Source organism: Salvelinus fontinalis, chromosome 33 (assembly GCF_029448725.1).
Source record: "Salvelinus fontinalis isolate EN_2023a chromosome 33, ASM2944872v1, whole genome shotgun sequence".
In the NCBI taxonomy this organism is placed as follows: domain Eukaryota; kingdom Metazoa; phylum Chordata; class Actinopteri; order Salmoniformes; family Salmonidae; genus Salvelinus; species Salvelinus fontinalis.
In genome coordinates, this window is record NC_074697.1 from 32424632 (window position 1) to 32437714 (window position 13083).

The 13083-nt window shown below is 42.0% G+C and overlaps 1 protein-coding gene across 5 annotated transcripts in view; it reads right to left on the bottom strand.

Annotated features, from left to right (window-relative positions):
- Positions 1-13083, bottom strand: part of LOC129832052 (lissencephaly-1 homolog A) — a 61516-nt gene that overhangs the window by 27276 nt on the left and 21157 nt on the right. For 4 of the 5 annotated variants that reach the window (XM_055895788.1, XM_055895785.1, XM_055895787.1 and 1 more), the window contains one exon: positions 12057-12362. The exons of the other annotated variant lie outside the window; for it this stretch is intronic. In XM_055895788.1, coding sequence (XP_055751763.1) covers positions 12057-12088 — 32 coding nt within the window. In that variant the 5' untranslated portion in view covers positions 12089-12362. The remainder of the gene's footprint in view (positions 1-12056; positions 12363-13083) is intronic. 5 annotated transcript variants of the gene reach the window in all.

A 13083-nucleotide genomic window follows, 5' to 3' on the forward strand; every position in this document is an offset into this window, starting at 1 on the left:
CACACTCAATGACATGCAGCTAAAGTATTTGAAAGATAACATGGTATTATTTGAACAAACGTGTGGTATTGGCGTATTAAGGATTCTATCTCAAAGACCTTAAATCTGAATAGGCTCAATGTTTTATGAGTTGCCCTGCGCTGCCTGCTGCAGTATATAGAGCATGATATCACAACCTGGGCTTGTTCTGGCTCAGTGTTACAGTGCTTCTCTCTCTGGCCTGTGAAATTATAACCTCAGTGGAAACAAACAGGGTGGAGAACCAGGCTCAGTACTGTTATAAAAAGACAAGGTTACTGACTGGCAGGCAGAGAAAGACATTACAGAGAGAGAGAGAGATAGACATTCAATAAATAAACAATAAGAATAAAAGCAAATGCGAGCGTGCTCGCAAGAAGTGGTGGGTTTCTTCTAGAGGTCGACCGATTAAATCGGAATGGCCGATTAATTAGGGACGATTTCAAGTTTTCATAACAATCAGGAATCGGTATTTTTGGACACCGACACCCCCCTTTTTTTTTTTTTACACCTTCATTTAATCTTTATTTAACTAGGCAAGTCGGTTAAGAACACATTCTTATTTTCAATGACGGCCTAGGAACGGTGGGTTAACTGCCTCGTTCAGGGGCAGAAAAACAGATTTTCACCTTGTCAGTTCGGGGGAGCCAATCTTGCAACCTTACAGTTACTAGTCCTTGTGCACTCCGCCTGTTACATGAATGCAGTAAGCGAAGGTCAGTTGCTAGCTAGAATTAAACTTATCTTATAAAAAACAATCATAATCACTAGTTAACTACACATGGTTGATGATATTACTAGATATTATCTAGCGTGTCCTGCATTGCATATAATCTGACTGAGCATACAAGCATACCAGTATCTAACTGAGCATACAAGCATACCAGTATCTAAGTATGACTGAGCGGTGGTAGGCATAAGCAGGCTCGTAAACATTCATTCAAACAGCACTTGTGCGTTTTACCAGCAGCTCTTCGTTGTGCGTCAAGCATTGCGCTGTTTAAGACTTCAAGCCTATCAACTCCCGAGATGAGGCTGGTGTAACCGAAGTGAAATGGCTAGCTAGTTAGCGTGCGCTAATAGCGTTTCAAACGTCACTCGCTCTGAGCCTTGGAGTGGTTGTTTCCCTTGTTCTGCATGGGTAACGCTGCTTCGAGGGTGGCTGTTGTCGTTGTGTTCCTGGGTCGAGCGAGGAGAGGGACAGAACCTACTGTTACACTGGCAATACTAAAGTGCCTATAAGAACATCCAATAGTCAAAAGTATTTGAAATAGAAATGGTAGAGAGAGAAATAGTCCTATAATAAACTACAACCTAAAACTTCTTACCTGGGAATATTGAAGACTCATGTTAAAAGGAACCACCAGCTTTCATATGTTCTCATGTTCTGAGCAAGGAACTTAAACCGTTAGCTTTTTTTACATGGCACATATTGCACTTTTACTTCTCCACTTTGTTTTGCCATATTTAAACCAAATTGAACATGTTTAATTATTTATTTGAGGCTAAAGTGATTTGATTGATGTAGTATATTAAGTTAAAATAAGTGTTAATTCAGTATTGTTATAATTGTCATTATTACAAATAAATAAATACATATCGGCCGATTAATCGGTATCGGCTTTTTTGGTCCTCCAATAATCGGTATCGGTGTTGAAAAATCATAATCGGTCGACCTCTAGTTTCTTCATTACATTCCCATCACTGTCCTTGGGCAAAGAATGGGACTCTTTACAGCCCATAGTGTCCGGTGCTTGCCTGCTCTGAGTCGGAGGGATACATGGCTTAGTAGAGCGGTTAAGATCACGAAGCCATGATCAACCATGTGGAAGCCATGGAAGAGCTGCACTATTGTAGGGCACAGGAGTTACTTTGCCCAGAGGGGGAGGCAAAAAGGGAGAAAAAAAAGGGAGCGGGAAGCTTTTAAGACATTTCTATAACAAAGGATTGTGTGGAGCATGTGCCCATATTCTTGAACCAATTATATAAAAGGAATGGGTATTTACAGTTGTATCCCTGGGCAACCCTAAAATGTCCAAGAAAAAGACAAGTCAGTCATACGAATTCTGTCCAGTTCAATGCATCTGATAGGTGGGGTTGGGCTACTCCAGACTTGCATTAAAAACAGCTCCCTATTAGTGTACTACTTTTGAACAGTGTCTCATAGGGCTCTGGTATGGGGAATAGGGAGCTCTGGCATAATGTAGTGCACTATGTAGGGAATAGCGCACCATGAGACTGACCCCATGTCTTTGTCATTAGACAGCAGCAATTAACAGTCTTCTTACCTGCAGACATCCAGCAATTAACCCTTGGCCTACAACGGTAGCGTCACTGGAAATCTAATTAACATAAAAAATACCAATCTGTTTATTTCAGCTAGAGATATGTTTCTCAATCCACCGCATCCACCGATATTGCTCATCCGCATCTGCGGTGAAAGGTGCCAGAGCTAGAGCGGTGTTTGACAGACCATGAGATATCCCGAAAATCGGTCTTCTCATGAAAATGTCTGTAGCGTTCGAAATTATTCCAGAGGCCGACCCAAAACAACGCTGCCGGAGGAGAGGGGCCGGAGCAGTCTCCTAGTGAGGCTTCGGATGCACGCACACCACCCACCGCTTCCAAGTAAATTACTCACTAACGTCCAGTCCCTAGTTAAAGTCGACGAAATTAGGGCAAGAGTTAATTTCCAAAGAGCTATCTGGGATTGTAACATACTGTTTCACCGAAACACGGCTAGCTTGGGACATGGTGTCAGAGTCGATACAGCCAAAGGGATATTGAGTGCATGCTGCCGACAGGAATAAACATCTCTCCGGTAAGAAGGGTATGTTTCATGATTAACGACTCATGGTGTAATTGTAACATCATAAGAACTAGAGGTCGACCGATTATGATTTTAACGCCGATACCGATTATTGGAGAAGCAAAAAAGACGATATCTGTATAGCAGACGCAGTAGCTTATCTGACAAGGATAAAGACCTGCATGTTGGTCATAGCATGCCGCCGGCATACCTCTCTCTTTCTCTGGGGCTAGGGCTAAGTTTCTCTTCATTTTTATTTATTTTTAAAATATTTATATCACAGTAGATGCCTAAGCCTATAGGCCTGTGCATCCCTTACGATGATGCATTTAGTGCTCAAATCTCTGACAGCTGAACCGTGAGGGGGACAATTGTTGCTTTAGGAAAGTAGGAGAGCACTCCATACTGCTATCTAAACCGCTGTGAATCGGCACAGGGAAAGGGAGTGAAATTAAGGTAATTCTGACTAGTATTTACCAGTACCAACCAAGTCAGTTTCCCCACTCCATACAGAGACAATGACATGGTACTGATCTGCTGGTTGGAGGAGGGTCAGTGAGCTCTACAACACATGGAGGTGAGGTGTGTGTTTGTGTGTCTAGCTTGGAACTGTTGAGTCAGCTGCAAATGCACACTACACACAAAATATGCATGGTGAACACAATCTGCCGTAGATGGGGTATGAAGAACTAATTTGTCATACAACTAATGGCCTCTTCCGCTAGTAGCAGGCATAATGGGATTTGGTGGGCTCTGCAGAGGCCGTGCCTCAGCAGTCAAGGGCAGACTAAACTTACCAGGTGTTACATTGTTCAGCATGAGTGTTAAAATATATTTTTATAAAAAAGAGAAATGAGGTAGAGAGCGCAAGAGGGAGAAATCAAGAGAAGGGGCGAGACCGACAAGGGAGAGAGACCGACGAGGGAGAGTGGGGGTGCACAGGATTTAGATTACCAACTCATGTATTCAGCTTTCAGCATTCTTTTGAGAAATAAAGTACGTCAAGCCAAGTGGACTCTGTTTGTTGCTCGACCTGGAGCTCGCTCCACGTTGATTTCATCCGCTATTGAACACAGTATATTCCGTCTTAAATTGAATCGATTATTTACGTTTTAGGATACCTAAGGTTGGATTAGAGGACTAGCAGCAAGACCCACAAGTCAGGTTCAGTTAGATTAGCCTGCTAAAGTACATTACATGCTTGTGTAATGTATACAAAGCACATTTGTCCAACATTTAATGCACTAGGTTCAACAAGCAAAAACATCCTCTAACAGGAACAGGTTTCAAGAAATATGCTCTGAGAAATGTATGTTATCATGGCAGTCTGAGCACTAGAATTTTTCAGTAGTGTAGGTAGAACAGTTGTCCCACACAATCAGGTCTGTGTGTGTCTGACAGGCTGGATATTAGAACATTAATGATGGACCCCTTGCCAACCCACCCAGCCAAACTTGATACCCAGCCCACCAGGTGAGTGTGTAGACAAGGTGGATACGTGTGAGCCATTTCCCATAGGAGCCAGCTGCCACACCCAATACAGAGCACAGGGAGTGATTGAGCTTGTTGTACCACTACAAGAATATATGTTAATTTGATGACGTCTCCATGTTTAACATATTCAGGAACGTCAGCTGACAATTCCACAGGGAGAGCGAGAAGCTTAGCCATCCCAAAAAGACACGGCATAGAACGCAGAATAAATCAAACAGTTACGTAATAATCAAGTGAAAAATGGCATCGATAAAATAAAAATTGGCCTCCATTTTCCAGTCAGTCACATAGATGCAGATCAAAGGTCTGTGTGAGTGTGTCACTCTGTACTGTCTTCAGGTTCCCTTCACTGCTATTCTGTACCATTAGCCTCAGCCTGTACAATGTACTTTCACTGTTTATTAATAATCTGTAACATTCATGATGCAGCTACGTCAAAGCAGTCACAGCCAGTGGGGGCTGCTGAGAAGGAACACAGTCACATGAAACATATTTGACTAAAGACCTGGAAAATACTAAATAGAAGTTCTTTGTGAAGCAGGAAAAAATAAAGACGCTTGAACGTCTTCCTCCTAATAAGAGGGGGGGGGCTCTGTCGTGGCCTCTGGGCTTGAATCCACTGACCATGGAAAAACAAAAACGTGCTTTTCATTGGTTCAGGAAATAAGAATAGAAAAGGACTGGTTGCAAAAAATATATTTCGTAATCGTAAAAGCTGACAAAATAGGCCTGACACAAGACAAATATTTGTTTTCAGAATAAGGCTTCTCACTTAAAAAAGAAAATATATATATATAAAATTTACATCAGTGAGGAAGACGTCCAAGAACAACAAAGTTTCTCAAAAAAAGTCTAGAGTCTATAACAAAACCAGCACACAAATGTCTTCCCCATTCTTTCTCCCTTAACTAACAATCTCTATGGTGACATGTCTTATAGATCAGTGAGCAAAATGCATTCTTCTTCTACTAGAGACTTTCTTTCAAAAAGCATGAGCAATTTATAGAAGCTTTCACACATGCCCTGAAGAACCACCTCTCTCTCCAGCTCAATCTGACAGTTGAGTTGAGACAAAAGCATTGGCAGAGGGGAGGAAGTTTTAAATAGAACGGGAACAAGATCCATTTGTGTGTGGCTTGATAACAAACCATGAAGAGGGTGAGGGAGGGGAACAGGGGTCAGAGTATTGAGGAGGCCGGGGCAGGCGGGCAGTCAGCTGGTAACAGTCACCATTTCCCTCCAGTCAGTCCATTGTTTTAGATGTAATGACTCAAGATGTCTGCCCGGTTTCCCACCAGGGTTCACAGAACAGACAGAGCGGGACCGGCGGTTGGTCTGTCACACAGATTTGAGTGGGTGTTTTACTGTCAAGAGCCTTCTCTTAAAACACCAGGGCCAACGTACTCCACAATAGATGGAATGCAACAGATGCCGGTCCTCATCGGCCTGGCGGCTCACATGGAGCAATGGTCCCATACTGGTTTCCTGTAGTGTGTGTCCGGGCATTACATAACGGAGTAGGAGAAGAATGTGAGGAGCCTGCTCAGTGTTCTGATTAAGGCGCATGGAGGATTAGAATTCCAACGGAACACTCGATAGCGATACTGAGAGTTCCATAGGCCCCATGTCTTCGAGGCTAAACTAAAACAGTGTCAAGAGAATGACGAGTGTTCTGTAACGTCATGTGAAGGACCGACACATTCATTGTCAACTTATCTCATTACAGATAAGGTAACAGCACCAACTTAGTTCATCAACGCAAATAAAAGATGCATGGTTAGGCTAACTCTTCCTAACACAATATTATCAGATACATTTTCAAAACGCAGATCATTAAACCATTTCACCTGTTATTTTTTATTGCTTCAATAGAGTGATCAGGGGCATGCAACTCGTTCTCCTTCACACAAAGTACATTAGTGCAACACAGTCGGCAGAAAATAGCTTCAGATGACAATAGAAAGGCAAAGCTATTTGGCCAGCAGCCACACATAGCTAGCTAAGTAAATTAGCTTATAATGAACAGGCTAGGTATTTTTTAGCAAAAACAAATGCATGATCATAATATTTCTAATGTTTATCAGAAAAATGTAGCCAGCTACATTTCCTAATGTTTTGCGTCAAGTTAATCTAACATTCTGAGAAAAGTACTGTGAGAAAAGTGGCTCCACAATAGTCAGAGTGCTGTCTGCTGATAGAACGCCGGTTCGTAAATGTAGATATTTCATTGATAATGAGAGCTTATTATTACAATAACAAGCATTTTTGATCTGCGTTTACAAAACACATCAAGATATAAAACACATAAGAAATATTTTTTCATTCCTGCATTAACGTGACCCCAGAGATTAGTGTTTTAATTAAACGCATAACCTTTGACATCTCTCCCCTCATATAGATCTGAAATCCCCTTACCAAGCCGAGCTCAGATACAACCTCACACACCCACATATCTTAACTTTCTCTTACACAACTCTCATCATGCATCTGATCTGACACAGGGCTGTGTTAACCGTATTCCCCACCTCAGGAGTTAATTTACCAGGTTCATAGACACCACAGGGCAACAGACACCGCAGGGATGGTTACACACCTACCCTGTTATTTCTGGCTACAACAGGTCTCCCCTGCTATTGGCTTCAACATCGGCCCTGACTTACTGCACAGATGAACACATCTGTGTGTGTGTGTAGAACTCCGCAAATCAATGCCTCTGGTTAACGATTCGTGGGACAACACACATGGGACTGTCTGAACTTCCACATAGTACAAAATCCATTGTATACCTCAGACCATTTCCTTGGCCACAAGCTAAAGAGATCTCCTCTGCACTAGGAATATTAGGCTGTGTCATCATCCACGTCCTTTGTTATATTCTGCCTCATGCCATCCTTCGGGTCACAGTTAGAGGCCAAACTGAATAGTGATCAATAACATGAGACAGGAAGGAGGAGATCAATATATTTGGGCTGGGGACCTCAGGGGTGTCTGAGACCCAAGCACCCCACCTAACTACAGATCATTGATTCTTCCTGGATGGGCCCGATAGTTTTAGTTTATTGTTCACCTCAGTTGGTCGGTTTTAAAAATCAATCAATCTTGTGCTGTGAGTGAGTTGGCATTTTCCTTCACTGCATCCATGTCTTTCTGATGAGAACAATGGTAACTACTAGCTAGAGTTATGTTGCTTTGTGTCACTGGAATAGATTGAATGGTTAACAAGGCATAGATGGTTTGCACTTTGCAGTGGGGCTAGGAAGGAAATGCAATTTTCAGTGTTCACCTGCTTTCCCCACTTTGCTGAATACAGATGCATGTATTGAGCTCATGGGGCTTCTAGCCCACGTAATAAAGACATTAAAACCTCTTTGGGATAGGGGGAAGTATTTTCACGTCCGGATGAAAAGCGTGCCCAAAGTAAACTGCCTGCTACTCAGGCCCAGAAGCTAGGATATGCATATAATTGGTAGATTTGGATAGAAACCTAACATTTCTAAAACAGTTTAAATTATGTCTGAGTATAACAGAACTTATTGGGAGGCGAAACACCGAGTACAAACCGTCTAGGAATTTTTTTGTTGTTGAGTTGACTGTTTTCAATTGGTTTTCTATGGGGAACTATATTTATGAGGCACCTGGTTGCAGTTCCTATGGCTTCCACTAGATGTCAACAGCCTTTAGAAATTGGTTGATGTTATTCTTTTGAGAAATGAAGTACGTCAAGCCAAGTGGACTCTTTGTTGCTCGACCTGGAACTCGCTCCACGTTTTTTTTCATCCGCTATTGAACACAGTATATTCCGTCTTAAATTGTATCGATTATTTACGTTTTAGGATACCTAAGGTTTGATTAGGAAAGATGTTTGAAATGTTTGGACCAAGTTTACAGGTAACTTAGATCATTTGTAGTCATGTTGGGAAAGTTGAAACCGGTGAATTTCTGAATCAAACGCGCCAAATAAATGGACATTTTGGGGGAAATAAACAAGGAATTTATCGAACAAAAGGACAATTTGTGATGTTTCTGGGACATTTTGGAGTGCCAACAGAAGAAGATCTTCAAAGGTAAGGCCTGAATTATATAGTTATTTCTGACTTTCATGTCGCACCTGCCTGGTTGAAATATTATTTTCATGTGTTTGTATGATGGGGCGCTGTCCTCAGATAATAGCATGGTTTGCTTTCGCCGCAAAGCCTTTTTGAAATCTGACACGGCGGCTGGAATAACAAGAAGTTAAGCTTTATTTTGGTGTATTGCACGTGTGATTTTATGAAAGTTAAACATTTCTAATAAAAAAAAATCTACTTCGCTAGCGGAACGTCTAGCGGTAACAGGTTAACCAGCCACAGTCCATGATAAGAGTTACTGCTGATGTCACAGGTACTGCTGATGTCACATGGCTGTGTTATTCAGGGTGGCTCTCGGGAACCGCTGGTGGTGGATATCAAAGATAGGGCAGCTCAGCAAGTAATTGCAACAAAATTGTGGGTTGTGTGTCTGTTTTAACTTCTTATGGCTGAAGGGGCAGTATTGAGTAGCTTGGATGAAAGGTGCACAGAGGTGCCCAGAGTAAACGGCCTGCTCCTATGTCATAGTTGCTAATATATGCATATTATTATTAGTATTGATAGAAAACACTCTGAAGTTTCTAAAACTGTTTGAATTATGTCTGAGTATAACAGAACTCATATGGCAGGCAAAAACCTGAGAAGTTCCACTTCCTGTTTGGATATTTTCTGGGGGTGCCAGATTTTCCACTAGATGTCAACAGTCAATAGAACTTCGTCTGATGACTCTAATGTGAAGGGGGGCCGAAGGAGACAGGAATGAGTAATCACTTCCACGAGCTGATCACGCATTCACCATGCGCCTTCACATGAGTAGGACGTCCGTTCCATCTCTCAACTGAAGTCAATGTAATTCTCCGGTTGGAACGTTATTCAAGATGTATGTTAACCTGTCTAGGATGAGGGTGCCGCTCGCGGCACTCCCCCCCCACCCCCACTGAAAAACCAGTGCCGCGAAATTCAAAAAAAATATTTTTTTTAAATATTTAACTTTCACACATTAAAGTCCAATACAGCTAATGAAAGACACAGATCTTGTGAATCCAGCCAACATGTCCGATTTTTAAAATGTTTTACAGGGAAGACACAATATGTAAAGATGTACATCTATTACCTAAAAATACATTAGCATAATCCACCATCTTTTATTTGTCCACCAACACCAGTAGCTATCACCAATTCGGCTAAACTAAGATATTTATAGCCCATAACCAAGAAAAAAACTCATCAGATGACAGTCTGATAACATATTTATGGTATGGGATAGGTTTTGTTAGAAAAAAGTGCATATTTCAGGTAGATGGCATAGGTTACAATTGCACCCACCGTCACAAATGGACTAGAATAACTACATAGAGCAACGTGTTTACCTACTTACTAATCATCAAACATTTCGTAAAAATACACAGCATACACTAATCGAAAGACACAGATCCTGTGAATACAGACAATATTTCAGATTTTCTAAGTGTCTTACAGCGAAAACACAATAAATCGTTATATTAGCATAGCACATAGCACATAGCAGCCCAGCATTGATTCTAGCCAAAGTGAGCGATAACGTCAACGTCGCCAAAAAATATTAATTTTTTCACTAACCTTTTCAGAATTCTTCAGATGACACTCCTGTAACATCATATTACACAATCCATATAGAGTTTGATCGAAAATGTTTATATTTAGCCACCAAAATCATGGTTAGACAATGTGAAATGTAGCCCAGCTGGTGAGAAAATGTCCGTGCGCCATATTAGACAGTGATCTACTCTTATACATAAATACTCATAAACGTGACTAAAAAAATATAGGGTGGACAGGGATTGATAGACAATTTAATTCTTAATACAATCGCGGAATTACATTTTTTAAATTATCCTTACTTTTCAATACAGTTTGCGCCAAGCGAAGCTACGTCAAAAAACATGGCGTCCTAAGCCACTAACATTTTTCGACAGAAACACGATTTATCATAATAGAAATGTCCTACTTTGAGCTGTTCTTCCATCAGTATCTTGGGCAAAGGATCCTTTCTTGGGTCTAATCGTCTTTTGGTGGAAAGCTGTCCTCTTGCCATGTGGAAATGCCAACTGCGTTCGGGATGAACTGGAAGCGTGCCCAGCAATTCACAGCGTTTCAGAAATAAATGTCCCAAAATCGCACTAAACGGATATAAATTGCTATAAAACGCTTTAAATTAACTACCTTATGATGTTTTTAACTCCCATAACGAGTAGAAACATGACCAGAGTAATATTACTCCCTCCACTAATGCTTGGAACAAGTGCGGGTCGATGTCCTCCAGGCGCATTACGCAGCAAGAAAAGACTTGCTAGCTACAGGTTTTTTTAATTTATAGTGCCTGTGAACGCGCAATCGACCCCATTCAAATCGTCATCACGTAAAGGCATCCAGGGGAAGACGTAAGCAGTGTCCGTATACTCATAGCAATAACAGTGCCCTTTTAACTGACTCCAGATCAGGGGCCAACATTTCTGAAATCTGACTCCATGTCAGGGAAATTGCTGTAGAATGGGTTCTGTTCCACTTAGAGACAAAATTTCAACTCCTATAGAAACTATAGACTGTTTTCTATCCAATAATAATAATATGCATATTGTACGATCAAGAATTTTGTGGGAAGCCGTTTCAAAAATTACACGATTAGCATAAATAGTGACAACAGCGCCCCCACCCTCAACAGGTTAACAACATTCTAAAGATTGATTGAGTACATCGTTTGACATGTTTCTACTGGCTGTAACAGAACTTTTGGACATTTCGTCACGTTATAGTGGATGCGCTTTGTGATTTTGGTTAGGGCTTTTGGTAAACAATTCTAAAGTAGCTAATTGGACATAAATAACAGACATTATCGAACAAATCAAGCATTTATTGTGGACCTGGGATTCCTAGGACTGCATTCTGATGAAGTTCATCAAAGGTAAGGAAACATTTATCATGTATTTTCTGGTTTCTGTTGACTCCAACATGGCGGCTAATTTGGCTATTGTTCTGAGCTCCGTCTCAGATTATTGCATGGTTTATTTTTCGGTAAAGTTTTTTTGAAATCTGACACAGCGGTTGCATTAAGGAGAGGTATATCTATAATTCCGTGTGTATAACTTGTATTATCTACATTTATGATGAGTATTTCTGTTGAAACGATGTGGCTATGCAGAAACCACTTGATGTTTTTGCAACTAGTGAATCTAACGCGCCAATGTAAACTCAGATCTTTTGATATAAATATGAACTTAATCAAACAAAACATGCATGTATTGTGTAACATGAAGTCCTATGAGTGTCATCTGATGAAGATATTCAAAGGTTAGTGTTTCATTTTATCTCTATTTCTGTTTTTTGTGACTGCTATCTTTCGCTGGAAAAATGGCAGTGCTTATTGTGGTTTTGTGGTGACCGAACATAATTGTTTGTAGTGCTTTCGTTGAAAAGCCTATTTGAAATCGGACACTTTGGTGGGATTAACAACAAGATCACCTTTAAAATGATATAAGACACATGAATGGCTGAGGAATTTTAATTATGAGATTTCTGAATTTTTGAATTTGGCGCCCTGCACTGTCACTGGCTGTTGTCATATCATCCTGGTGACGGGATTGCAGCCATAAGAAGTTAACATGGTTGGTGGTCGTGTGTGTGTTACTCACAGTTCGTCTCGTTGCCGTTGTGACAGCACCATGGTGGCAGCAGGGATATGTGGGCGGGGCCAGGGGTGGTCGAGCACAAGGCGTGGCTTTCAGCTGCTGCAGTTTCCCCCAGTCAGAAGATCAGTTCAATCTAATCAACACCAGACACACTGACAGTGATGGCGTTCCGATGCACAACGACTCCGGCTAACTGGGGGATGGAGGCTCTGCCACTAACGCAGGACTCTGCCCCCCAAAAGCTCTGGCTCCAGAAACGAGACGAGGATAAAGCCTGCAGTAGGGTTACCAGTCAGTTCTAAACCGCATCTGGAAAGAGAAAGAGCAGGAAGAATATGAGCAAGAGGAGAAGGAAAGTAGCGAGAGAGAGAAAAGGAGAGCGAGCGGTCAGTATTATGCATGACAGACACCACATTGTTCTTGTCCCCATCCCCAGTTCTTTCATATGACAGTAAAGAGCATGTGTCTAAAGCAGAGGTGGGCAAAGTTTTGGGCACAAGGAGGGCATCGGGATTTAGAAATTAAACGGAGGGCCACATTTTTTGGAGGACCAAATGTTTGTTAAAATCAATTTGCGGGGGCATCCCAAGCGGCGCAGCGGTCTAAGGGACTGCGTCGTAGTGCTTGTGGCGTCACTACAGACCCGGGTTCGATCCCAGGCTGTGTCACAGCTGGTCGTTACTGGGAGATCCACGAGGCGATGCACAATTGGCCCAGCGTTGCCCGAGTTAAGAGAGGGTTTGGCAGGCCGAGATTTCCTTGTCCCATCGCGCTCTAGACTCCTGTGGTGGGCCCGGGCGCATGCAAGCCGACACGGTCGCCAGGTGTACGGTGTTTCCTCATACACATTGGTGCGGCTGGCTTCCGGGTTAAGCGAGCATTGTGTCAAGAAGCAGTGCGGCATGGCTGGATCGTGTTGGAGGACTCACAGCTCTCGACCGTCACCTCTCCTGCGTCCGTACGGGAGTTTCAGCGATGGGACAATTGGATACCACAAAATTGGGGACAAAAAAGTGGTACTTCAATCCGG